Here is a 26,647-nt window from a genome sequence, read left to right on the forward strand (position 1 = left end):
GCAGACCTATGCACTGCTTGTCAAGCCATGCTGAGGTGATGTCTCACATATAAAGTAGAGGAAGATGGGCACAGATGTTAGCTCAGGGCCAGTCTTCTTCAGCAAAAAAGAGGAAGATTGGCAGCAGATGTTAGCTCAGGGCTAATCTTCCTCAAAAAAAAAATCATTATGCTGAGTGAAAGAAGCTAGAAACAAAAAGATTACATATTGTATCATTCCATTTACAAAAATTCTGTAAAATGCAAACTAACACCAAGTAGCAGCAAGCAGATCAGTGGCTGCCTGAGCCTGGGGGCAGAGGGAGCGATGGATGCAAAATGAGACAGGTCATCTTTAGGCAGCAGTAGAAATGTTCTGTATCTTCACTGACATGGCAAATTCATGGATATATACAACTGTCATCAAATTGTACACTTTAAATAGATGCAGAATTTTGTACTTAAACTGAACCTTATCAAGTTGGATTTTTAAAAATCATCAGTGCCCACAGGAGGGCCCTTTGTGCTTGTGGTATGAGGAGTGGACTAGTCACAGGCAACTCACCATCTTACCACCTTCCACAAAATCACGGAGTCAGCAAAAGCTGTTATTACATCAACCAAACTAAAAAATAAATCATGTTTTATTTCCATACTAAAATTATCCCAAAGAAATGGAACATTAATTTTGAAAAACTATTTCCCTGTCGGGGGTGGCAAGGAAGCTATAGTTCAGAAGGGCTAACTTAGTTAACCTAATTCCTCTGGGGAGTGGAGGGTGAGAGGAGAGAGGAGGGGAGTAATGGTGCTGGCCCTCCCCCCCAGGACGGTGGAGAGGATCCATTCCCAGCAAGGGTGAGATACAACTTCATTAAATTCAATCTCTGAAAAGAGCCTTGAGGCCAAGAGATTGTCAGAGAGTCTTGGGGACCTCTGAGAAATATGGAGAAACTGGCAAACCATCAGTGATTATTCTCTCAAGCAAATTCGAGAAAAGAGAAACTGCCAAGGTCTGCCATTCCCAGAATTATGACATTTCCCAGACCTTAATGAAACTCCCAAATAAGTGCTACACTATAATTTCACATGCTTTATTCAATGTATTCATAATTTATATCCCCTCCAAAAAGGTGGTTTAGTTTAGTTTGTGCTCAGATGGGTACCGTTTAGCTGAAATTCAATTTCGTCTTTTACCATGCTATCTAGAGTTCCAAGGTCTGGCCTGGTCGCCAACACTAGAAATAGAAAATAGATACAAATGGCTAGATTTGTCTCAATACAACATTAATAACTTTTCAATTATTCACATATATCCATATATGAATAAAGCTCCCATGAATTTAACACTTTTTTCCTTCTTACATTTCCCCTATTCGGAGAAGAAAATGCTCTCTTTACAAGTCTTCATTTTTGGGGGGATGGGAGCTTTGAAGCAGTAATTATGCCAAGGTTTTTAAAGGTTCATTGAGAATACGTCTCTCTTGTTGGACTTTAAAGTTAGTTTATCAACATTTCTGAGAAATCTCACATGATCTTGAACTAGCACAACAGCCTCTTAACTGATGCCCCTGCCTCCCTCTCCAGCCACCTCCAGTCCATCCTCCACACTGCTGCTGAAGTCAAACTGCTAACAGAGCAAAGCTGAGCAAGCCATTCCTCTTTCAGCCCTTGGAAGGCTTCCCACCGCTCACGAGATCAAGTCCAGATCCCCGGCGCTTGCCTGTCCTTCTGACCCCAACTCTAGCCTCTGCTCCCCTCGAACCCTACACCTTCTGGTCAGGCAGAGGTCTTGTAGCTCCCAGACTGTTTTATGCCTCTGTAACTCTGCTTATCTATTCTTTTTGCCCAGAAAGGCTGGATCTCTCATGCCTCCCCCTTCCACATTACCCTCTTGCTTCCTCAACTCTCACTCAGCCCCTATGAGGACGCTTCTGGACTCGCTGCTTCTGCCCTCGTCTTGCAAACCTGATCATTCCACTTCCTTTCCTAATGGGCTTAGGGATCATTTTCTGCTTCCCCTCTTGTAACTTTGGAATAAAGGTAGTTCCATCAACATATTCATTTATATAAAATGTGATTCCCCACACCAATCACACTCCAATGGGAGGTGATGTGTATATTCAAACCTTCTCACTTTTTTGGATATTGCTTTTTTATGTCCTTAGATCACTGTTGGTCTCCTCATCTTAACTATAAGATACAGGAGAGAAATGCTGTATTCTAATAGGGGCAGAGCGGCCATAAAACACGTAGTTCCTACACAAGTGGCCCAACGAATTTTGTTAACTGAAAATATAAGACTGTATTAATTCTTTCGACAATGTTTATTAAACACCTACTATGTGCCAGACATTGTGTCAGATTCTAATGACACAACACAGTACAAAAATAATGTAGAGATAGAGATAATTTATAGAAACAAAGAACTTTATAACTGAGAGGCCCATTAGAGACCAAGTCCAGTCCCCCTACTTTATGGCAGAGGAAGCATCTTGCCCAAATTCCCCCAGCTGGTAAAATACAAGAGACTTCTCATCTAACATCTCTTCCCTATCCTTTTCCACCAGCTTGAAGGTATTTTGAGTAATAAGGCAGATTAAACACTATTTTGGTTTGGAGATACCATATAAATCTCAACATTCTAAAATAATATTAGTCTATGTGTGAAAAGAGGCTTGACACTACATTTTCAGAAAGGAGAGCAGTGACATAAACAAGTCTAAAGGGAACAAAATGACACAGACCCAGGAGTGGGAGCTGAGCTCCATCTAAGTCAGCAGATGACATCTATTTGCACTCGTTAGCACTGCCTGGCATGTGCTACACCACCCCCTCGGGTAATTTACATTTTTTTAAAGCATGTATTTCTAAATTTAGGAAGTTAGGATAATCAGGGTGGAAAAGCCCATCTGTTTGATGTTCACTCCAGCTGCTGCACATTCTGAAATGAAATTTGAGTATTTTCTCATCTGTTTCATCTTACCCAGTCTGGAATACAACGACATCACAGAAGCATAAAGGAACTAAGGGCAGGTATCTGATACGTATTTTTATTTTTTTTTTTTGGTGCACATAACACCTCCACTGGGCCTAAAGAACCCTACCACAATTACACAAGCACATGGACTATTTACACACGTCTGTGCACACTCATGGTATATGTACATTTTTCTTGTATAATATTTTTTTGGGGTGTTGGAGTGACAGAGGCAGAAAGACCCTAGGCAAAGACAATGTTTGACCCTAAAGAGGTTAAAATTAGTTTGAAAAAGACAGAAAAAGAAACTGAAATTTTGCTTAGCTGTTTATTTCCCTCATGTTATTGGAAAGAGCATTAACCTGGTTTCTGGTCCCAACCTTGCCACTTACATGCTGTGTAGTTTTGAAAAGATTACTTTACCTCGCTGAGTTTCTTATTATATAACAGCAAAGAATAGAGGCAGGAGGGGAAGGAGGAAAGAGCTGAGCAAAGAAGAAGATAGAAGGTGCTTCCCAGATCTCAATACTGGGACCATAGATAGCTGCAGAGATTTTCACAAGAAAGCCACTCGAAGTGCAAGATGTTTTCCCCTTCTGGTTTGAAATTATCAACATTAGACTCAAAAGCAAACCAATCAATATTTATTCACATACCTCTAAAGTGTATGAGTCACATATACTGTATGCTTAATAAATATTTAGTAAATACTAAAACAGCTTAGAAGTACTTTAAAAATAAACACAATTCAAACAGAACAATTTTACATTTCTAAAGTACAAAAATCAGTTAAAAGAAAAAGAGACACAGACATTATCTAGGATGATGCTGATTACTGGCGATAAACATCAAATGTAATTGTTGACGAAGCCCCAAAAAGAGAAGCATAAAAGCTCATTTAGAGAAACAAACATTTTCGGGGCCCATAAACCTTTCCTGAGTATCTTCCCCACGTAAAGCACCGTGGTTTAAGCAATATTGAGCAATGACTGTCTCAGAGGAAATAGTGAAAGTTTTTATTACTGCTCTTAGCAATAGGAAATCACTTAATTGGAGATAAAAAGCATACTAACTAACAAGAGTCGGTTCCAATGTCTGTGTAACATCCAGCTCGCCTAACATAACCAACTGCAAGCGTTTCAGAGACGGGGGCCCAGCAGCACAGGCTGCAACCGCACGACCCTGCCACTTCACTAAGGAAACCATTAGGGACCTGGAGAACACAAACAAAATCAAAAGGTTGTGGAAGCTTTAAAAAGCATGTTTACTGTGACGTAAGCGGACTTAGGTTCTTAACAGAATTTCTTTCTGTATCAGCTACATTGTTCTTAACCTGCCACTATTTCATAGACGAACCAACATTTTAAGAAGCAGGGACTTGAAAAAGAAATTTTAGTGCTATCTCATTTTTATTTACTGCCTTAGATGTTGTTAGTCTGGTTTTAGTCTATTTTTGCCTCTGCTATATCCCAGTGCCTAGCACAAAGCGGGAACTCATTAAACATTTAGTGAATAAAGGAAGAAACAGAAGTTTCATAATGTCGAGGGCTGAGGGAGAGGCAGAGGTACAGCTTACTCACTACGGCCCACGTGTTAGGGCATCTCTCCATCCAATCCAGCCACTCAGTGCGGGGTGTTGCTTGCCTGACCTTCCAGATGAGGAAAAAGATTCAGAGGTTAGACCGTACTCTGAGCAAAGAAGAGAAGAAAGCATGGGACTGGATGGTCTGCCTAGGTGAGCTGGGCTGCAGGTGCAGAACTCCTCCTGGAGAGAGACGGGGGACATAAGAGACGAGCGGTCTGAGCCCAGGCAGAGAGGCTGAGCCAGGAAGGTTAGCGACAGGATAGGTAGCAGCAGGGGGAAAGAACAGGCGCACACACAGAAGTGTAACTGGCTGGACCAGAGCTGACCAGAGGCACAAAGGGTGCCCCGCTGGGCTGCGGGAGTCCCAGAAGAGGGGCAGGGGGTCGGGAGCTCTCAAGAGTGAGGGTGGAGGGGCCCCTGGAGCGAGGAAAGTGGGGAAACCAGGGCGGTGTGTGTCATGTGTTTAAAGTTTCTCAAAGGAACAACTGTCAGTACAAGCAAATAATGGCATGAACGTTCGTGACAAAGATGATGGTCATTTATGGTAATTTACTAGTCAAGCTGTCATTCCTAATTCTTTCTTAAGCCATCTTTAAAAATCTAAAGGGAAAAGCCAATTTTCACCAGAAGGAAGAGGACATTGTAAATACAGAATTATTGACTATGCAGGAAAATGTTTAGAATGCTGAAGCAAATAGTCAGTGTGTGCAGATTACATGCATAATAGAGCTTCAAATGAGTTACCATAGCTACAAAAAGATAATTAATTTTGAGGAAACAAAAGAAAAGAGATATCATGAGGGGCAGTTCTCAAAGAGTTGAAATAATAAACATGGCATCCAAATTTAACTCGCATTACTTCCTAACAGGAACCAGTGATGCTCCTTCCATGTGGCCAAGTCCCGTGTCTTCCGCGCCCCTCCCTCCCCAATCTGGTGGGCCTGGCCTCCTCTGTGCTGGTCTAAATCCTGTTCAGACCCTGCAGGACTCTTAGCTCACCCCTGTTCCCTAAACGCTCTTCAAACTCCAGTTGCACTTACAGCCTGAACTATACAATCGTCACTTATTATTTATGAAACAAGCATTTATTGAGCACTGGTTGTGTACTAGGCACCGTGCAAAGGGTAAGCCAGGTAGGGGACGGGGGTTGCACAAAGAAGTGAGTGTAGAGATTACAGAAAACAGGGCTGGCTACAGTCTGAACAAAGTTATACGGAGACAGGAAAGGAAACGGCCACCTCAGGGAGACCACACGGGAGGTGACATCAACCTGCATCTGGAAGCACAAGTCTTATTTTCCAGGCTCAGAAAAAAGAGAAGGAAGGGGCATTTCAAGTTGATACAACAGTATTTTCTCGTTCTCTTTTTCCTGAAGCAGGAGGAAGGTAGGTGTGGAAACCAAAAGACATGAACTGTGACTTTATTTAACCTTTCTGAACATCAGTTTCCTTGATTATAAAATGGGAATAATGGAAGCGTGTGGTGACGATTAATTACATAACGTATACCGAGGACTAGCACCTAGGAAGCATTCAAAACCTGTTTCCCCCCCTCCCTCCTCGCCAGCCGTAAACTCCAGGCAGGCAGGAACGGAGTTTGGGACTTCTTCTCTGTCACCTGCAGTGTCGAACATAACTGCCAGGCACAATTTATTGTTGACTCATAATCTCCAAAAGAGATAAATATAATAAGTTTTTAATCATTCCCTTTTGAATTTAATAACATATAAATCTTGTACCATACCTACTTATCTGATATAAATAAAAATAAAATTTTAAACTCTATAATGGTGAGTGCTATACTACCCAACGGGCACACCAAACAAATACTTAAGGCACCAGCAAGGCAGGAACACAGAGAGAAAGAGAGAGACAGAGGGAAGAAATCATTTTAAGGTCAATTCCTGATACTTCAGAACAAAGATTAAAATAGTCTTTTAGAAGGAAAAAACACAACTGTGTTGGAATCATCCTCACTCTACAGTTTAGTGTCTCATTTTGAGTTCCACAGGAAGGGGCCCCATAATCTTTCCTGCCTAGCATTTAAAGGCCTTTACAAGCTCTGCTCACAACTCATACAAATGTTTCCCACATTCCTCTCCAGGTGGATCCCAGAATGGAGACAAAACCACCACAAGGCCCAATAGAGCTACAAAGAGAAAATGCAATCCACTGACTGACTGTCGGAGCCTGACGCAGTACTAGGCACTTACATAGTATTAATCTTCCAGGCACTTAAACTCCAGGTACTGAAATTCATTCTACTCTCCAACTGCACAATTGATTTCTTCACTTGGAAATAGGGCTCACACTCATCTATCTCACAGGTTGTCTTAAGGATTAATAAGCAAACATACTAAAATGCCTAGGCGATGCACGGCACGTGGTAGAGAGCCAACAATGGCAGCTACGATCTTAATGGAAATTGGACATCCAGACTGAAAACTCATGACACTAAAAGAAGAAGAAATGTGTGTGACTTAGGGATCCAGAAGTGACGGCAGCAGAACTGAAGCGCGTCAGAGCTGGCACAGGAGGCAGGATGACTTGGCTTGCCACCCCTTGGCACATGTGGCCAGAGCCTATTCAACTCCAGTGTTCCAAGCTGTTTAACCACATTCAGTTCACTGTGGGCACCTCAGGATCGAAAAAGCCTGCCAAATCCAAGTATTTAAAAAAAACACTCCAAGTGATCAAGCGAATAAAGAGGATTTTCTTGAAAGAAAAGATCATTTATTGCGATTCAATAAACCACTGTAGTATGGTTCTCGCGGCTGCTTACACATTGGCTGCCGTGTTGGCACATCAGCTTAAATTAAAAACTAGGACAGAGCTCAAGGTTGGCGTATCTGGCCAGATGAGGACCCTGAACTCTGTGGGACTGGCCATGTGTCTCAACCAAATGTTTTCAAGAGGACAGCACTAAGTAAATTTACATTCCTTTGTTAATAAATAAGCATATGCAAAGAAGCAGAGTCTATTTCTCTCAAACTGATAGGATCTTCTTACTGTTTCTAACCCCTTCCCATCAACCCGCCCCAAAACCAGATGGGTGGTGGGGACAAGGAGGGTAACGGAATTCAATCCAATCTGGTCATCCAAGGTTGAGCCAATAACGTGAACAGCCTCTTTAAGGAACCTTACAGATGTCTCTTATCAGTGCCTCCAATAAATGCTCAGTCTTTCAGATTTTTTTCCCCTGGTCCTGTTTTTCTCAAAAGGGGATCTGACTGCATGAAGAAGAAAGTCCTCAAACTACCCCAAGGCAGAGGAGAAGAGACGGGGGCCTCCTATCCACACAAAGTTCTCTGGGTCTGCACTGGCCTCTGCTGTAAGCATCTTCACCGGCTGCTCCCAGCCTGGTAACCAGTAAGGTCCTCCGTGGGGGTGGCCTTTCCGGTGGTGGTGCTGCTGCTGACTGGGGAATAATGCAGGGTATGTGCCAGTTTTCATCCTCGTACGTGGGCCTGGCCATTTGCCTCTGATCTTGAAATTCCTGCACACACAGACTTCAATCTAACCTCAGGCCTCCATCAGTCCCCTCCCCAGGATACACAAGCACTACCAGGCCTCTCACACCCTTCAGGTGGGCCCTGAGGAACCAGGAGCACTGCCTCCGACCTGCTTTCTGCCACTGCCTCCATGCCATCCCCCTAGCACACACTGAAAACAGCACCTGCAGAGCTTGCAGACCCCAGGAACCAATACCACCTAGGAAAATGGCATGGCTTGGTCAAAACAAGAATGAGAATTGAACGGGAGACAACACTTGATTAAACCATTAATGTAACACATTGTATCACAATGAGCTGAATCACATTTGTCTTTTAGACTAAACCATGGATCCCGAAGACTGGAGCCTACACTTTCCTCATCGTGCTGTCCCCAGATGCCTAGAGCATAATAAACCCTCCATTTTGTTTTTGGGGTTTTTCCCCCTTAAAAACTGCTGAATACAGAAGAAAGAAAGGTGTTTTGCCTCATGGGCTGAGAGGAAGACCAGACAGGCAGTGCAGAAGGCTATTAACTATCTGGCTGCGTCATCTTCCACCTGACACTCTAACTACTACGTCACCTGCTCTGTCCCCTCACATGATTCTGACCACAAGTGGGTTCCACAATTACTTCTTTTCTGATTCACATAAGTCTCCAAATTGTAACTGCTTACAATTCTAACTATAGTCACACATGTATTAAGCTCCTTATGACCAGGCACCATAGTGAATACTCTGTATGACCCACAGGGCCAAGTACAGGGACATACAGAAAGTAGATCTCTTAATTGTTTATTATGAAATGAAAGAGAATACTGTAAAAAGTTGAGATACTCTCCCCAGAAAAAAGAAAAATATCAAATGCATACAGCACTAAATTTTGCATAAAATTCCTGTGACTTCTCTGAAAACCATTTTTGGACCAAAGGTTAATAAAATTCCTTGTAAAAACAGATACATAGAACAATGGAACAGAACAGAGAGCCCAGAAATAAACCCAAGCATATATGGTCAATTAATTTACGACCAAGGAGCCAGGAATACACAATGGGGAAAGGACAGTCTCTTCAATAAATGGTGTGGGGAAAACTGAACAGCCACATGCAAAAGAATGACACTTGACCGCTATCTTACACCATACCCAAAAATTACCTCAAAATGGATTAAAAACTTGAATGTAAACTTCACTGTAACCATAAAACTCCTAGAAGAAAACATAGAGGGTAAGCTCCTTGACACTGGTTTTAGCAATGATGTTTTGAATTTGACGCCGAAAAGCAAAGGCGAAAAAAGCAAAACTAAACAGGAAGGACTACATCAAACTAAAAAACTTTCGCATAGCAAAGGAAACCATCAACAAAACAAAAAGGCAACCTACTGAATGGGAGAAAACATTTGCAAATCATATATCTGATAAGGGGTTAATATCCAAATATATAAAGAACTCATACAACTCAATAACAAACAAACAAACAATCCAATTAAAAAATGGGGAGAGGATCTGAATAGACATTTTTCCAAAGAAGACATACAGACGGCCAACAGGTACATGAAAAGGTGCTCAATATCACTAAACATCAGGAAAATGCAAATCAAAACCATAATGAGATATCACCTCAGATCTGTCAAGAATGGCTATTATCAAAAAAACAAGAGAAGTGGTGAAGATGTGTAGAAAAGGGAACCCTTGTACACTGTTGGTGGGAATGAAAATTGGCACAGTCACAATGGAAAACAGTATAAATATTCCTCAAAAAATTAAAAATAGAAGTACCATATGATCCAACAATTCCATTTCTGGGTATTTATCTGAAGAAAACAAAAACACTAACTTAAAAAGACATATGCACCCCCATGTTCATTGCAGCACTACTTCCAATAGCCAAGATATGGAAACAACCTAAGTGTCCACCGACAGATGAATGGACAAAGAAAATGTGGTAAAGGTACACAATGGAATATTATTCAGCCATAAAAAAGAAGGAAATCTTGCCATTTGCAACAACATGGATAAAGCTCGAGGGCATTATGCTAAGCAAAATAAGTCAGACAGAGAAAGACAAATACTATATGACCTCTCCTATATGAGGAATCTAAAAAACAAACCAAAAAATCCAAAGAAAACCAAAATAACAAAAATCCAAGCTCATAGATACAGAAAACAGATTAGTAGTTGCCAGCGGCAGGAGGTGAGGGGTGGGTGAAATGGGTGAAGGGGGTCAAAAATAACTTCCAGTTATTAAATAAGTAAGTCGGGGATGGAATGTACAGTATGGTGACTACTGTAAATAACACTGTATTGCATATTTGAAAGTTGCTAAGAGAATAAATCTTAAAAGTTCTCATCATAAGAAAAAAAAACTTTGTAACGATGTATGGTGACGGATGTTAATTAGACGCACTGTGGTGATCATTTTGAAATATATACAAATATTGAATTATATTGTACACCTGAAACTAATATAATGTTGTATATCAACTGTACCTCAAGAAAAAATAAAATGTTTACCACCTTAAAAAAAAATTCTTGTACAAAACAAATGTGAGGGGGTGGTGTTATGATGTAAAGTACTCAACAATATAAAACTCTCTTATACAACCAAAATGATTATTTTTAAAGTAAATACTATACAATGATAAAATTAAGATCATGAGATTTAGAACTTAACCTCAGTTCCAGATGATGATGATATCAATGAAAGAGGAGGAGATGACAGTGACAAAGGACGCAGTGGCAACAGTGAGCGATAATAGACCAAAAAAAAAAGGGAGAGAAGAAAATAATGCTGTAAACGAGAAATGAACACTACTGAAGAATAAAGTCAGATTTCACAGCGTTCTGTTTGGGTCCCTAGATACATCTTTGGGGAAATAAATCTCTATGGCCTGACTATTGTTAACAAGCATTTATTGATCACTTACCATGAGCAGGCACTGTACTAGACCCTGGAGGTAAAGGAAGTCTAAGACCACATCGAAGAACTTATCTAACAAAAAAGACTGGACATAAATGCAAATAGGTAAACCACCCCAAAACATAAGTTTTAGTCCTTGACTCCCAACTCTCATCACACATACAGCAAATCAACTCCAGGTGGGCTGTGGGTCAAACTATAAAAAGTAAACAGTACAGGTTCTAGAAGATTACAGAGAATATCTTCGTGACATTGAGATAGGCAAAGAATTCTTAGCCAAGACACAAACAGTGCTTGTCAAAAAAGAAAAAACACTAAAACTGAGCTAATTAAAATTAAGAACTGTTCTTTAACAGATACTAAAATAAGAGAGTGAAAAGTCAAGTCACAGAGTAAAAGAACATTTCACAACACTTATAACCAATAAAGTGCCAGTAAAATAAAATAAAGTACCAATAAAATACTCCAACAGATATTTTTAAAACTCATACAAATCGGGGGGAAAAAAAGACACACAGACTCTCTGATTTTAAAAACTGGCAAAAACCCAAGGATTCTTGAACAGACAAATGAATAAACAAAATACAGTCTATACATACAATGAAATATTATTCAGCCATATAAAGGAATGAAGTTCTGAAACATTTCAGAATATGGATAAACGCTGAAAACATTATGCTAAGTGAAATAAGCCAGTCACAAAAGGACAACTATTGTATGATTCCACCTATATGAGCGACCTTGAATAGGCCACCTTATAGAGATAGAAAGAGATGAGATGTTACCAGGGGCTGGGGAAGGAGGAAGCGGGCTGTTATTCCTTAACATTTACGGAGTTTCTGGAAAAAGTTTTGGAAATAGATAGGGATGATGGCTGCAAAACATTGTGAATGTGCTTAATGTCACTGAATTGTACACTTAAAAATGGTTAAAATGGCTAATTTTATGTTGTATTTTACCACAATCTTAAAAATTAATAGTTATCTACCAAAAACCATTGAATTGTATACTTTAAATGGGTGAATTATACGATACATGAATTATTTCTCAGTAAAGCCGTTAAAAAAATTGGCAAAAGTTGACCATATATAAATCAATGCTCCTCAGTGGAACAAATAAAGTATAACTTAGAGAAGAGAAGCAGGAATATGTTAGAAGATACAGGGAAGCTACTGTAAACTCAGTTCACATAAAGGAAAAGGCTGAGAAATTGTATTAGCCTGTTCAAAACTGGAGCCAATGAAATGCAAATTCAATCCGTGGTATAAAAGAATATGTTTTTTATCATTTTTTGAGAATGAGAAATGTCTATGCTTTAGTAAAAAAAAAAAACTTTAAAATTCACATCACTATCTCAATGTTATGTACAGAATTTCAACTTTTTGCCCAAAAAAAATCAGAGAATTGGATTGTGTATTACCTAATACAAGATAAAAGACTGCTGAAAAGCGAAAATTTAAAATTCGTCCATTCACTCAATAAATTAAGCACCTGCCATGTGCACTGCACAAGTGCTCACCTGGTGGAACTTTCGAGAAAGTGCAAGAGGACAGGGCATGGCAGTTGGGAGGTGCTACCAGAGAAGCAGCACAGTCAGTGCTTAGGAAACTCAAAGAGGAAAAGATCTTGCACAGAGCAGTCAGGCCAGGATGTCAGGCGGTCAGCCTCGGAGGAAACAGGCTTGTGCTGGGCCTGGAAGGGTAGGCAGTGCAGGTATCAGGAGAAAGAGGCGAGGTAATCCAGACCAACCAGAAAGGAGGGAAGTGGGAGCAGGAGAGCGGAAGAGGTAGATGGGACCAGAGTGTGAAAGAGGGGGGTGCAAACATGGTGGGTTGGCTGGGGAAGAGCGGAAGCCACAGAGGACAGTGAATGACACCCTAAAAACTGGAATTTATCCTTTAAGATTTCTGGAGTTCGCTGTCATTATTGTTGTTGAAGGAAGAGGGGAATACAATGACAGCAGCGTTTGACAGAAAGCAACCTGGCAGAGAGTCAAGGATGGATCAAAGCGAAAAAGGTGAAGTAAAGACCAGCAGAAAACTGTTGGAATAATCTAAACTTAAAATAAGGATATAAATTAATGGAGGTGGTGAGGAAGGAAAGGACAGTACGAAGAACACGGAAAAGAAATATTGTCAAGATTCCGTGGTTTTCAGGTGTGAAAAAAATATTTTTGCAGAAGAACAGGCCATGGGATCATGCACTTGTACGGCGTGACGCTGCCACGGTCTGCAGTCGACACAGTCTATGCAACATCAGAAGCTCGGGCCAGACACAAAATCAGTCTGCCCGAGATTTAAATATCTATATACCATTTATGCAAACTGCCATGGATAAAACTAAATCAATACATATGTGGGTTTACCTACTCAGCCAGCATATATGAAGTAGAAGAGTAAGCAAAGGTTTTGTGAAGTTTAATCTGAATGTGGACAAGCTGAATTAGTCACTGGCCACACTTGGGATAAGTGCAATCAGAGGAGTGGGGAAAGGGTTCGGCCACCCTTTATTCAAGCCAAAGAGAAAGCTGGCAGCCCACTTCCACTATTTCAAGAGGATCTGAGCCGAGAATTCAGAGGAAGTGCTCAAGACTGCAAATTATTTTCACATTTGTGGTCTTCATCATCATCAGTTTATAGAATATTTGTTAGATGTTGAAGGAGTAAGCAGATCTGATCTATTTTAATGCAGGCAGATGGCTTGGTCGTGGAAATTGTGAAGAGCTTTACTGAGCGGCTTCCTCAGATCAAGGACATTATGGAATTAAAGGGCTCTAAGAGACCTTACTGGTCCAGATCCCTGTGCCTCACAACATTACACTTTCTTATTAATTAGAGAGACAACTCAACCCCCTGAAATCGAAGCAACTGGGAGGGATCGGGGAACAGCATAATTAATTTGTCCAAAGAAGTGCAAATGTTAAGATGGAAACTGTAAATACAGATTGATCAAAGGGCAACTAAAAACAACTCTGAAGGGCCAGCCCTGTGGTGTAGTGTTTAAGTCCAGCCACTCTGCTTTGGCAGCCTAGTGTTCACAGCTTCGGATCCCTGACTCGGACCTAGTGCCACATGTCAAGCCACACTGTGGCGGCCTCCCACATAAAATAGAGGAAGATTGGCAGAGATGTTAGCTTAGTGACAATCTTCCTCAAGAAAAAAAAAGAGGAAGATTGACAACAGATGTTAGCTCAAGGCCAATCTTCCTCATTAAAAAAAAACAAACTCTGAGGACAATGAAATCACAAATTAGGAAAAATGAAAAGTCACAATTTCAAAAAATATTTTCATGAAAATGAATCATGCTAAGTTTCTATAACTATTTTGGAGTAAAAAAACTCAAGAACCTTCTTTATTAGTGTGGTTTAGCTTCAGGAAAAATTTAATGCCCTAAAAACAAACTACACTTACCAAAAGAACACAGTAGGTGGTGAGTTTATGAATCTCAGAATTATTTTGAAAGTTCTAACCGTGTGACTAACTCTGTTCATTTTGGAGACCACCTGGCTTTGTATAAAAACATCTTCTTCCATGAAAATGCAAAAAGCACCACTTGGAAACACCAGCAATGACACGAAACCTAGAGTCAGAATGAAGACATGCTCTAACCACGCCCTCCAAAGGCTTCACTTTGAGCATCGACACATCCCTGACTCGAATTCACTGTTCATTAAAAGTTCACAGGCCTTTCATTTCTAATCAATGACAACATTACGAAAATGTCTATATTCATCATGTGACCCAGGATAGATAAAATTTAGACACCTATGCATGGCTTAGACAAAGATAAGTCATTATGAGAGAAAAGCAGAGGAAGGTCACAGAAATCAACTTTAAGGACCAAAATACAGTGATTGTGGTAAAAAGATTTTTGTCATATTTATAGCCTGCTTATCACTGAACCTCTCCTGACACCTACAAGATCTGTCTGTGATACAAAGGATTTAAAAGAATAAAGAGCCTGAGCCAAAGTGAAAAGAAGTCAATTTTAAAACAAAATTTAAAAATAAGATTTTTGAAACCACATTTTATAATCTTCCTACAACAGATGACAATATGTAGTTCCTAGAATAGACATCACCATAAAGTCTCATGATATTGATGGGGGAGGGGGGGAGGAAAGTCAAGTCACTATTTTAGGAAAAGTTTTGTGAGTATGTTAAAACCAGCCATACATCAGCTCCAGCTTATTTGATTGCCAATATTCTCAATACTTGGAAGCCAAGTCAAAGAATCACGAGATTACAGAGGTGGAAAAGAAGAGGAGATGACCTAACCCAACTCCCTCATTTCACAAAAGAAAGCAGGTCCGGAGAACCGCATGATGTGTCCCAGGTCACACCTCCATCCGTGCTCCCTCTTGGATGGAACTCTTACCTCCTGACTCAAGTTGGAGCTGATGGATCCTTGCAACAATAACTGTCACTAACCAAGCATTTTCTATACGCCAGGCACTATGCTAGACACTTTAGAGATGTGTCAATTTATTTTAGTACTTCTCAACACACTGAGAAGGCCATCTCCACTCTACAAGAGAATCAAACTCTAGTTCAGGACATTAAAATAGTCCCAAAGTCACCGAGCAAATAAATAACAAGTCAGGTATTCAAACCCAATATGTCTGACTATCAAAATCCCCACAATGCTACAATCTGCGCCAAAATGCTAAATGTGTACATCCAAATAATTCTTACTTTGGGCAAGCCAGACTGCAGAGATATCTACACAAGTTTATAGGTTATATGTACAAAGATGTCCACTCCAACATCATTAATATCAAAAAATCAGAAACAACATGTATGTCCAACACGGGGAAACAGCTAACTGAATTATGTACCAACATGCTATGAAATACTAAAGGGTCATTAAAAAGAATAAGGTAGATCCATGTAACAATGTGGCAAAATGCCCATATCAAATTGTTATGTTTTAAAAATAAGTTGTAGAATAATATTTATGGTATTATTTGTTTTTTTAAAAAAGCACCTGGGGGGCCGGCCCAGTGGCGCAGCAGTTAAGTTCGCACATTTCGCTTCTCGGAGGCCTGGGGTTCACCAGTGTGGATCCTGGGTGTGGACATGGCACCACTTGGCAAAAGCCATGGTGTGGTAGGCGTCCCACTTATAAAGTTGAGGAAGATGTTAGCTCAGGGCCAGTCTTCCTCAGCAAAAAGAGGAGGATTGGCAGTAGTTAGCTCAGGGCTAATCTTCCTCAAAAAAAAGCACATGAAAGAAATGGGTGAACTGGTTTTTTGTAGTTTAAATAAATTGAATTAAACTTTTTCACAGCCAGCCCTGATGGTCTACTGGTTAAGGTTCGGCACTCTCACTGCTTCGGGAGCCTGGGTTCGAGTCCGGTTCACGGAACCACACCACTCGTCTGTCAGCTGCCACGCTGTGGTGGTGGCTCACATAGAAGAACTAGAAGGATTTACAAGTAGAATATATAACCATGCACTGGGGCTTTGGAGAAAAGAAAGAAAATTTTTTTTAAGAAAATTATGCAGAAGAGACAAAAATGATTTAATATATAGCATCTCAGATAATGAATACAAGATACGGAGCATAAGAATATTCATAAATACAATACAGGAAAGGGAATCTGAAATGTTGGAAGACATGACTAGGCAGATTGAAAATGCATAATACCTCACGGAAAAAAACTGAAAAAAAACAAGCACATCAACACAAATTATGGTTAATCTATTGATAAAGGAAGACTTTTAACCTTCAGGTACAAAAAGTCAATCACTCTCAAGAGAGAAAAATTAAATCTAGACTGATGTCAGACTTCACCACAGCAACAGTCCATGCCAGAAGATATGGAGCAACTTCTAAAAATTCTAGGAAAAATATTTTCACTCAATAACATACGTAGACAAATTCCCCTTCAATTTGGATGGAAATAGGCAAATACTGAAAAAATGAACTAATTCAGGGAATAAAGTAAGCACTAAAACAATTCTAAGTGATAGAAACCTACCTAGATTTATCAAGAAATAAGTCACAGGGGCCAGCCCAGGGGCCAAGTCGTTAAGTTCGTGCGCTCTGCTTAGGCGGCCCAGGGTATGGCCAGTTCAGATCCTGGGCACGGACCTAGCACCACTCATCAAGCCATGCTGAGGCAGCATCCCACATAGCACAACCACAGACACTCACAACTAGAATATACAACTACGTACTGGGGGGCTTTGAGGAGAAGAAGAAGAAAGAAGAAAAAAAAAAGATTGGCAACATACGTCAGCTCAGGTGCCAATCTTCAAAAGAAATAAAAAATAAAAATAAATCATAACCACCAAAGGTTAAAATGGATAAATCTGGGTGGTGTGGTTTAGAATACTATGTTGAAATATTATTTTCTCCTGCTTTATATTGTTTGAGTTTACTTAAAATAAATATGGATCATTTTCATAAAAATCATGAAGTCTGTACTTTTCAAGCACAAATAGTATGATTCCATTTAGGTAAAATTTTTCAACAGTCAAAATTAATGTATAGTTACAGAAATTAATCAACATTTGACTGAGTCCAAGAGTTGAGGAGTTAACTGCAAAGGCACATGGGGGAACTTTTTGATGAGGGAAATTTCTACATCTTGACTGTGTTCATGTTTCTACAGGTCCATAAATTTATCAACTCATATAACATAATACTGAAAATAGGAGCATCTTGTAATTAAATTATACTTCATTAAAACAAAGTGCAATATGAGTAACTCATGAAAAACAATCTGGTGGCATGGTGATTGTTAGTCACATATAAATATACACACACACACACACATACTTTCTACCTAGCAGCTATGATTATTTTCCTACTAAATGCAATCAGACAATAGAATTTAGGTAAAGAGGGTAAACAAAAGCTCCAAAAAATTTAAGGGACTGGTCCTCTGTGAGATCCATAAAGATCTTCATAAAAGAAAATAAAAATACATGTACATGCAGGCTTTGTTTATGATTAGAAAAAGGTCTGGAACAATGCACAGCAAAACCAGAGAATTCGGTGGGTGGAGGTAGGGTATGAGTCAGTTCTCAAAGACTTCCAAATGGTTTGAATTTTTATGCCTAGGATATGTTACGTTTGTAATTTTAAAAGAATTATAATACAAAAATAGAGAATTTTAAATGAGTTTGTTATTTATTTTTCAATAGTACATGCATACTCCATTCAATGCCATCCCACATGGTATGGAATAATTGTGTGGCTATTTGTCTCTAAAACAATTTTCAAAAAAAAAGAATCTAACATTCCACTAAGTTCACCAGACCCGTGAGGGTCTCCAAGACCCTTTCAGAAAATTGTGAGGTAAAACCTACTTTCTTAATAAGGGTCAAATGCTCTCTGCCTTTCTGCCTGTGCTGACGTTTGCGCTGATGGGGCAGAGCAGTGCTGGGTGAAACTTGGCGCCTTACACAAGTCAAGGCACTGGCACTCCACCCTACTCAGTCACTGTAGTCCTCACTGTCACGCACTCAGTTAAGAAAGAAAACCCAGTTTCACTAAAGAATGTCTTTGATGAAACAATACCAGTCATTTTATTAAATCTTGACCTTTTACAATATTCTGGGCAACAAAATGGGTAGGATGAAACAGAAGCCACTGATGCTGCATACCAGAGCAAAATGGTTGTCCCAAGGAAAAGCAACTGTTTGAGCTCAAAGCTGAGTGAACTGGTGGCCTTCTTCATGGATCGGCATTTTTACTTGAAAGAACAACTCACAGACACACTACAGTTATTCATACTTAGGTAACTGGCAGATGTGTTCTCAAAATTGAACAAAATAATACCACAAAATCGAACAAAATAAGTTATTTCAGGGGAAATAACTGACAGCTATTTGTTGCCAACGATAAATTTGGAGGAAATATTAAAATTTTGGAAAACTTGTATCTGCCATCATGAGTTTAGCATCTTCTCAATCCTTAAAGACTGTTCTGATGAAATCAATGGTGATATTAACAAATGTGGGGTTCTTTATATTATAAAATTTGATACATATGAACATTTGTAAGATCTCCATCAGTGAAGCAATATTTTCCAAATTATCACTGTATAATGTTACCAATAAATCATGCATGAATAAGAGATCCATTCAATTTTCAAGATAAACCAATGGATTTTAATATAGCAGAGTAAGCAACGTTTATCCACATGGTTTCTGATTCTGCATCGCAACCACTTTAAGAGACTACCGAGTTTTGATGGAATATCAAAGAATATCCAAAATTATTTGAAAATGCTATCAAAATACTCTTTCCTCTTCCAACTACAAATCTAAGACCAGATATTCTTCATATGTTTCAACCAAATCAAGACAACACATCATCATAAACTGGATGCAGAAGCAGACAAGGAAATCCAGCTGTCTTCTAATGAGCCAGACACTAAAGAGATTTCCAAAAATGTAAAACAGCACCACTCTCCTCGTTAATAATTTTTGGTTTTGGAAAAAATTCTTACTTGTCACAAAAATATATTACTTATGTCAACATATAATGGATTTATTATTTTTTTAAATTGATATTTTTAAACTTTCTCATTTTTAACTTCTAATATGGCAAATATCGGTAGACATGTCCACATAAACAAGAGCTTTTTGTGATTCTCAATAATCTTTAAGCCCCTAGCAATCTTTAAGGCCAAAAGAACCTCTGTACTACACTGTTAACACATTCTTCACATGTTCTGCATACTGTCTTCAGTCTTGGCCAACAGGTGCTGGGAAGGTAACCTGGATTTACACACAGGCAAGGCTCACAACCGGACTGCACTACAAGCCTAAAATGCCAGCCTGATTTGAATGGGTTCTGCAACAAGTGGTGTTTGCTACACTTCAGCCTCTCTTTTTGCCACCTATTTTGTGTCCTGGCAAGTGACCTTGAACCATGGTGGGTAACAGAAGTCATATAACTCTGGTTATATAACCAGGGCTGGACCTGGTCCAAAGAAACAAAGATTAGGTATTACGATCAATGTTTGGTGTTACTTAAGGCATCTCTGAGCACATGGGTGAGGATGTGGCTATAGTTAGTAGCAGACTTCTGACATTTTGAGAGAGATAAACATCACGGCTGACTGAGAGGATGCTCCATAAGGGAATGAATCATAGCTGGAAGAGACTATGGCTGGAAATACACAGACTTCGGGAAAAACGAAGGGGAAGGGAGGGGAGGGCACCTGACAGTCTCCACAGAAGAAGTTACAATACCTGCACATGCGGCTGATTCAGTTAATGCTCCTATTTCTAAAAAAGCAACTCCAGAACTTTATACACAATGTGGGGAAGGGGAAGTTGAGCTTAGACTATACAAGGTGTTATTTTAATTATCTCTGCTCTCGGCATACCAGTTCCAAGATACAGGCCCTCAGGTCTAAGAATGCCAGACATGGATGTGGGAATCTTCAAGGTTCTAAATAAATTCCCAAAAATCCAACACCATTCTTTATTGCACAAAGCAAAACCTTCAGAAATTCCTTAGGAAAATATGATTCAAAATAGAGAACTTCAAAGTTTTAGGATTAAAGATAAGCCAAGAATCAATTTTGAAAGGTCTATAAGTATTACATTTTTAAATAAACCTCCAAAGTCATGAAATTTGAAAAGACTATGAAAATAGATCTCTGTCACCTCTCTTTCACAAAATATAAACTAAAGTTTAAAGATCAATGATGCTGACACAGTCACACCAAATCACTATTTTTTTTTTTTTTTCTTGGCTCAGGAAGATTCCCCCTGAGCTAACATCCATGCCAACCTTCCTCTATTTTTTACTATGTGGGCTGCCAGCACAGCATGGCTGCTAACAGAGCAGTATGGGTCCACACCCAGAAGCAAACTGGGGCCGCCAAAGCAGAGCACGCTGAACTTAAACCACGAGGCCACCAGGGCTGGCCCTAAAGAAAATTTTAACAAAAATTCTCTTTTTCTTTAAAAGAGAGAAAAACATTCTTTTCACGTACTCTAAGCACACGGGATTACCACTTATATTAGTATCACTCCCTCATTCATTCAGGATTACCTACCATGTACTCACTATGTACTGGGCATGGTACCATAGTCTTTTAGGGAAAATACACATACATACATATATATATACACAGAGAGAAAATTATATCATAAAGTTAACTTCATGGGACAAAGGGAAAATATTAGCATGGAACTATGTCCACATTCTCACATGGCCCCACCAACGCCCAGCTTCTAAGGCAATTTCTGGGTCTGCCTGCTTGGCCCTAGGGTTTTTATATGAACCCTCAAAACAGGCAGACCTAAATCTTTTGGAAAAGCCATGAATGGATAGATTTATCTTAAAAGAACCTGATGCTACTAGCAGAAGAACATAACATCCTCCAAAATGGAAGAAGAGAATGAGGAGGAAAGAGGACAGCAAAGAATCACATTACTGAGAATACGGGAGTGAGAGAACAGAGATTTTCCACGAGCAACTGCTGTGAACAGGGAGACTGCGGGCAAAGGCGGGTCAAGGGGTTCTCGACAGTCATTTAAGTTTCCTCTGGTGTGATCTTCAACAGACTCTGGTAAAAACTCAAATTTCTCTCCAAATTTTTAAAATATTGGATGAATGAGTCTTTTCAGACTGGACGTACAAGCAGCCCCATTACATTAGAGTTACACTCACAATGTCACATTGTGTTATTACATAGTTGTGACCCTTGGTGAAAAACCAGCATTGAATTTCAAATCCTACAAACTATTACACTCTGACCTTCTATCCCAACCCTAAATCCTGATCCACTATGATTCATTGCCACTGACGTTAGTCTAACTCTCTGAAGATTCTTCCAAAGAACTCTACGTGGTACAAGAATTTCCTGAACTCAGTGCCTCTGGCTTCTCCACTTCTTTCCCGGCAATGCTCCTATAAAAGCGTGCCTCTAACCCTGTCAGTGTGTTCACCCTCTCAAGACCAAAATGCTTAATGAAGAGAGACCAGTAAGTAGACTTCTGGGATTTTTTTATTGCATAGACGTTTTGTTCACATTGGAAAATTTGTATTGGTTTAACCCTATTCTAGAAACAGAAAATTTTTAGTGATACTTATTACAATGTGATCTTCCTGTCAAACATGAGTGAGGCAGAGCCACACCATACAGCACCTCTGTAGCATCCGTTGGTGAAGATGAACTGGTATCAGATCAACGGCTGAGTCTATTATCTGTGAAATTAGCAAACAGATTTCTCTCTGTGACTGACTTCACATTTCTACAACTTTAAAACTATCACAAATGCAAACTACTACTAACAATCTGTTAGGCGACAGGAAACCAGGTACAGAGAAAATCGATTACCCAAACTTTAACAAAATGAAAAAAATCCTTCCACAGTTTAGTAAGATCAGCTTAACTAATAAGTAAACTAATTAACTTTCCACTTGAAGACCAAATGCAGCTCAAATCAGATGGTGTTTTGAACACCACCCAAGAGCTGACAACCTCCCTGATACCAGTTACTCTCAAATAACGATCAAAGCAGGATTTCCGAGCCTCCAGATGGTCTGAGGGCTGCCCTCAAACTCAAGGGTGAGACGTGTGAGTGCCAGGCAGCCTCGTCAAACAGAGGAGGGGACTTGAAGTGACTGGACCACCAGAAACCCAGCGATCCTCCCTCAAACTGCCTAAAATGGTAGAAATAAATCGGTATCACTGGTGCAGATAACAATAGATTCGGAATCCCTATTCTAAAGAAACTAGTTATAGAGGAGAATTTTAGTGGGAATGCCACAATTTTCCCAACTCTCTCCCAATTCTGCTAGTACCTCCCATCCTTTGTTCCGTATAACTCACTGCAAGTGAAGAATCTTGTGTACCAGCCACCACCTTGTTCGACACTAAATCACACGGCTGAAGTATGAAGATTCAAATGAGACTTTTCATTATAAATGCTTCCACTATCAAAGTGTGAAAACACATTTGAAAATGTGCCACATACTGTTACTGGGGGAAAGTCTACCCAGTGCATCATGACCCCAGGTCTGACAACAGTTCTAAGTCTAACATTTTAGAGGCACTTGGTGATTTAATATTTAAATTGCCTTCTGAATAGTCCATGTTGAATATACAGTGTAGGAAGCTTAATTTCTCTAAAATTCCCATCCAGTGGCTGACACCCCTCCTCTGGGTCAAACTACAGATTTTTTACTAAAAAGTGAATCCTTCCAAAAGAGCTGCATAATTAAAGTTAGAGATAAGAAATTGAAGTTTACAATAAATTTTTCATAATGCTAACACTGAGGCTCATAAGTCTTTTCATTTTCATTTCATTTGATGTGGTCTTTTCTTTCTTTTTATATTTTCTCAGATTCCAAAAAGTTATCTGCTATTTCAAGGAATCACAAGTAGTACAAGAAACACTTTAGATATATTTAACCCATTGGTAGAATTATATAAAAGTCAACTTTTCCATTCAAATTCCCTTTGAAGAGATTTAAACAAAAATAAAAACAGAAATTTCTTGACATCCATTTTCTTTCGAAAATTGGAGAGACTCAATTTCCACCTTTGGTGCATTATCCCATTGTAGTGGCTCCTGCTACAATGATTATCTATCTAGCATCCATTTCCCTTCTCCTCCTTCATAATAGAAACAACTTTGTTCAGATATCCAGCCCTCCCCCTCATTCCACACTGGAAGTCCAAGGGATGGGCCCTAATTCACTCCAACCATCTTGGCTATTGCCTGGTTCGAGAACTTAATGTCATCAGGATGTGGTATTCTCCCCCAGATGGTTATGCTAGGCACAAGCAGGCACTCAATACCTGTTCACCCTCTCTCCCCTCCCCATCTCAAGGAAACTGAACAGTGGCCTTTCCATGGCCTACGAAATAAATCCCAAAGTGAGCATCCAAGGCTTTCACTATCCTTTTACGACCTTTCTAGCCCTTTCTCCTGTGCACACATCTCCTGCTCTAGCAAGCCAGAAGCTTGACCTTTCAAAAACATGCCCCTGCACTTTCCACTTCATATCTTTCGTCCAGGCTGTTCCTTTAGCTTGGAAAACCCAACCACTGCCATCTCAGCCAATTCAAATTCTACTCAAAGCAGAGGAGATCAAAAGTAAACTTTTCCAGGAAGTCTTCCTTGATGTCACCATTAATAAACAGCACTCATCATATATTCCTTGTATCAAAAATCGCTTGTCCATGCTTCCAGCCTGACTGCAAACTCCTTCTTTAAGGGCTGTGGACATACTCTTGTGCATCTTTGTCTTCCACCATCACCCCTCCCCACCAGACACCCAGATGCAGAATGGAAGCTCAGTAAATATTTGCTGAACAAATGAACACATTTGTTCATTTTTGGAGGGTGAAAAGTGCCTCTACAGCATAGTTCATCATGAAGGCTGAAATGTCCTTGGAAGTCTTTACAAACATCCTAGGATGGCTTAGCAATAGTTCTGCTGAAGGAAAAGAAACAAATCAGATGACCTTGTAAGGCTGCTTCTGCGAATTACATTAACTCTTTAAAAGTACTGCCTAACAATTCAAAATAATAATAATTCAAATATATTCAAAAAATTCAAAAATATTCAAATAATTCAATAATAATTCAAAAGCAAACTATATATAAATGTCATTTACAAAAAGAGAGTGGCATTTACTTTAACCTATGAAGATTAATCACATTATTTTTACCAAAAATTTCAGCAGTTCTTATAGTAAAATTTATAACATTTTCAGTTATGTCCAAGGTACTGTATAAAAAGCCCATTTGCTCCATCTTATTTCACACTTGAAGGAAGCAGGACAAAAATGTTGGGCCTCTCAAACCAGTAACCAGACAAAATAAATTTAGAAGCACATACTGACATCACTTAATTATTACCTACACATCATCACTAAAAATATACCTACTGAACTCCAGGAAAGTTAGCTGTAATTTTGATGATTTCCTTCACTGGCTTCTATGGAATAGGTATATGAAGTTTTGTATTCCTTTCTCCCCTACTAAATGAATTTGTACAATTTAAATTAGCTAAAATTAGGTTACTATAGGTAGGTTATCTATAGGTACATTATCAGCTCAATTAAGGTCACAAAACTATGGGAAACATACTGATATCTCCAGAAAGAACAAGGTTAACCGCAATATTCCATAAACCACTGAACCTGCTTTTTAAATAAAACCCTTCAGAATAAATCTCAGCAAATCTCAACAATCAATTAAATGAGACAGAACTTGACTGCACAGGACAGTGCACTCACGAAAGAAAAGGGCACTGGATAAGATGAAAATCAGAGTTTAAATATGATGGCTATTCATAGAAAATCAAATGTAAGAAAGATTAGAGAGTAGAAAATTTTAAAATAGATTTTTTTAAAACCATTAAGAAAATTAAACATGCGTTTATTCCTTTGTTCTAATATCATTATATTCTATGTATTTTTGTAAGTCATTTCAAATCCTTTGGGGAAGAAGCTAGGGTAGAAAACGTTAAATGCTTGTTTTCGAGTATAGTGTAGCACGCTGTGCAGTTATTTTTAAAATAAAGATCACATTTATCAGTCAAACTTGCATATACTTGCTAAACGTTATGGTAAAACTACAATTTAAAGTTTTCTGCATTATTTTAAAGGCATCTCTAGTTTTCCTGCAGCCGCCTAGTAACGGAAATTGATTCTAAAAACTGTTTCTCACTGGACCCAGTAAGTAAGGGAGCTGATTATCTAAACAGGAGCACAGCGGGGTCAAAGTCAGGTTCGGGATCGGCGGGCCCCGAGCGGCGGGCGCAGTCCCCTCTCCGATCGGGGACACCTGAGCCGCGCCGGCGGCGGGGAAGGAGGCGCGGGCGGGCGCGCGAGCCGCGGCCCAAAGCCACGATTGCGCCCCGGAGAAAGTTGGGCTCCTAGACGCGGCACACGCGAAAAGGCTGCTGGCGGTCCCCAGACCGCTTCTCCCCGCGCCCGCCGGCCCAGCCTGGCCCAACGGCAGCGGACGGCTCGGGCTACTCACCGTGCAGAGAGAGGAGCAGCAGGGGCGCCAGCGGGGAGCCCCGAGAAGTCATCCCGGGGCCGCAGGGAGCGCGCCCGCCGCCCGCCCGGCTCCTCGTCGCGGCCGCGGAGGCGCGGGCCGGGCTCTCGGCGCTCTCGGGACAGCCCGGTCCTCGCAGACCCGCCGGGGCTGGGACCGTGGGACGCGCAGACCCGGCAAGTGCGGCTCCCGCGGCGTCCCGCTCTGCGGAGGCCGAGCTGCCACCAGGCGCGTCCCGGGCTCGCCGGCCTCGCCCCGCAGCGCCCCGGCCACCGCGCGCTGCCCCCGGCCCCGCCGGCCCCCCGCGCCGCCCGGGGAGCCACTCCCCCAACTCTCGCCCTGCTCCTCGGGCAGCAGCCCGGCTCGGCTCGGCTCCGCGCCGCCCCCTCGGCCCGCTCGGTCTCCCCGGCAACCGCGGCTCCAGCGCGACGCCTGGCGGCCCGCCCGCGGAGGGAGCGCGGCGCGCAGCTGGCGCGGCCCGGCCACCTGTGCGCTGGGCCCCGGCGAGCGCTGGAAAGGGGCGGCCGGCCTGCTCGCCGCCCGGGGCCCCTCCGGGCCTCAACACTCCCGGGACAGGAGGTGTCAGTCCCCATCCCCACCCGGCTCTAGGAGGGACTTTGCCACTTCCTTCCTCAGAACCAGCAACATTGTTTTCCGTTGCAGTTTCCAGATGATTTCTATTTGGCCATTTCACTTTCAGTCTTCTCT

General features: G+C 40.7%; 1 protein-coding gene across 3 annotated transcripts in view; it reads right to left on the minus strand.

Annotated features, from left to right (window-relative positions):
- The window catches only part of IGSF11 (immunoglobulin superfamily member 11), a 120,015-nt gene extending 93,724 nt beyond the window's left edge, over positions 1-26,291 (minus strand). The window contains exon 1 of one of the 3 annotated variants that reach the window (XM_044771552.2): positions 25,922-26,291. In XM_044771552.2, coding sequence (XP_044627487.1) covers positions 25,922-25,973 — 52 coding nt within the window. In that variant the 5' untranslated portion in view covers positions 25,974-26,291. The remainder of the gene's footprint in view (positions 1-25,921) is intronic. The other 2 variants (XM_014829045.3, XM_044771553.2) reach the window with 2 other exon arrangements.
- Positions 26,292-26,647: the final 356 nt, after the last annotated feature.

Source organism: Equus asinus, chromosome 5 (assembly GCF_041296235.1).
Source record: "Equus asinus isolate D_3611 breed Donkey chromosome 5, EquAss-T2T_v2, whole genome shotgun sequence".
Taxonomy (NCBI): Eukaryota; Metazoa; Chordata; class Mammalia; order Perissodactyla; family Equidae; genus Equus; species Equus asinus.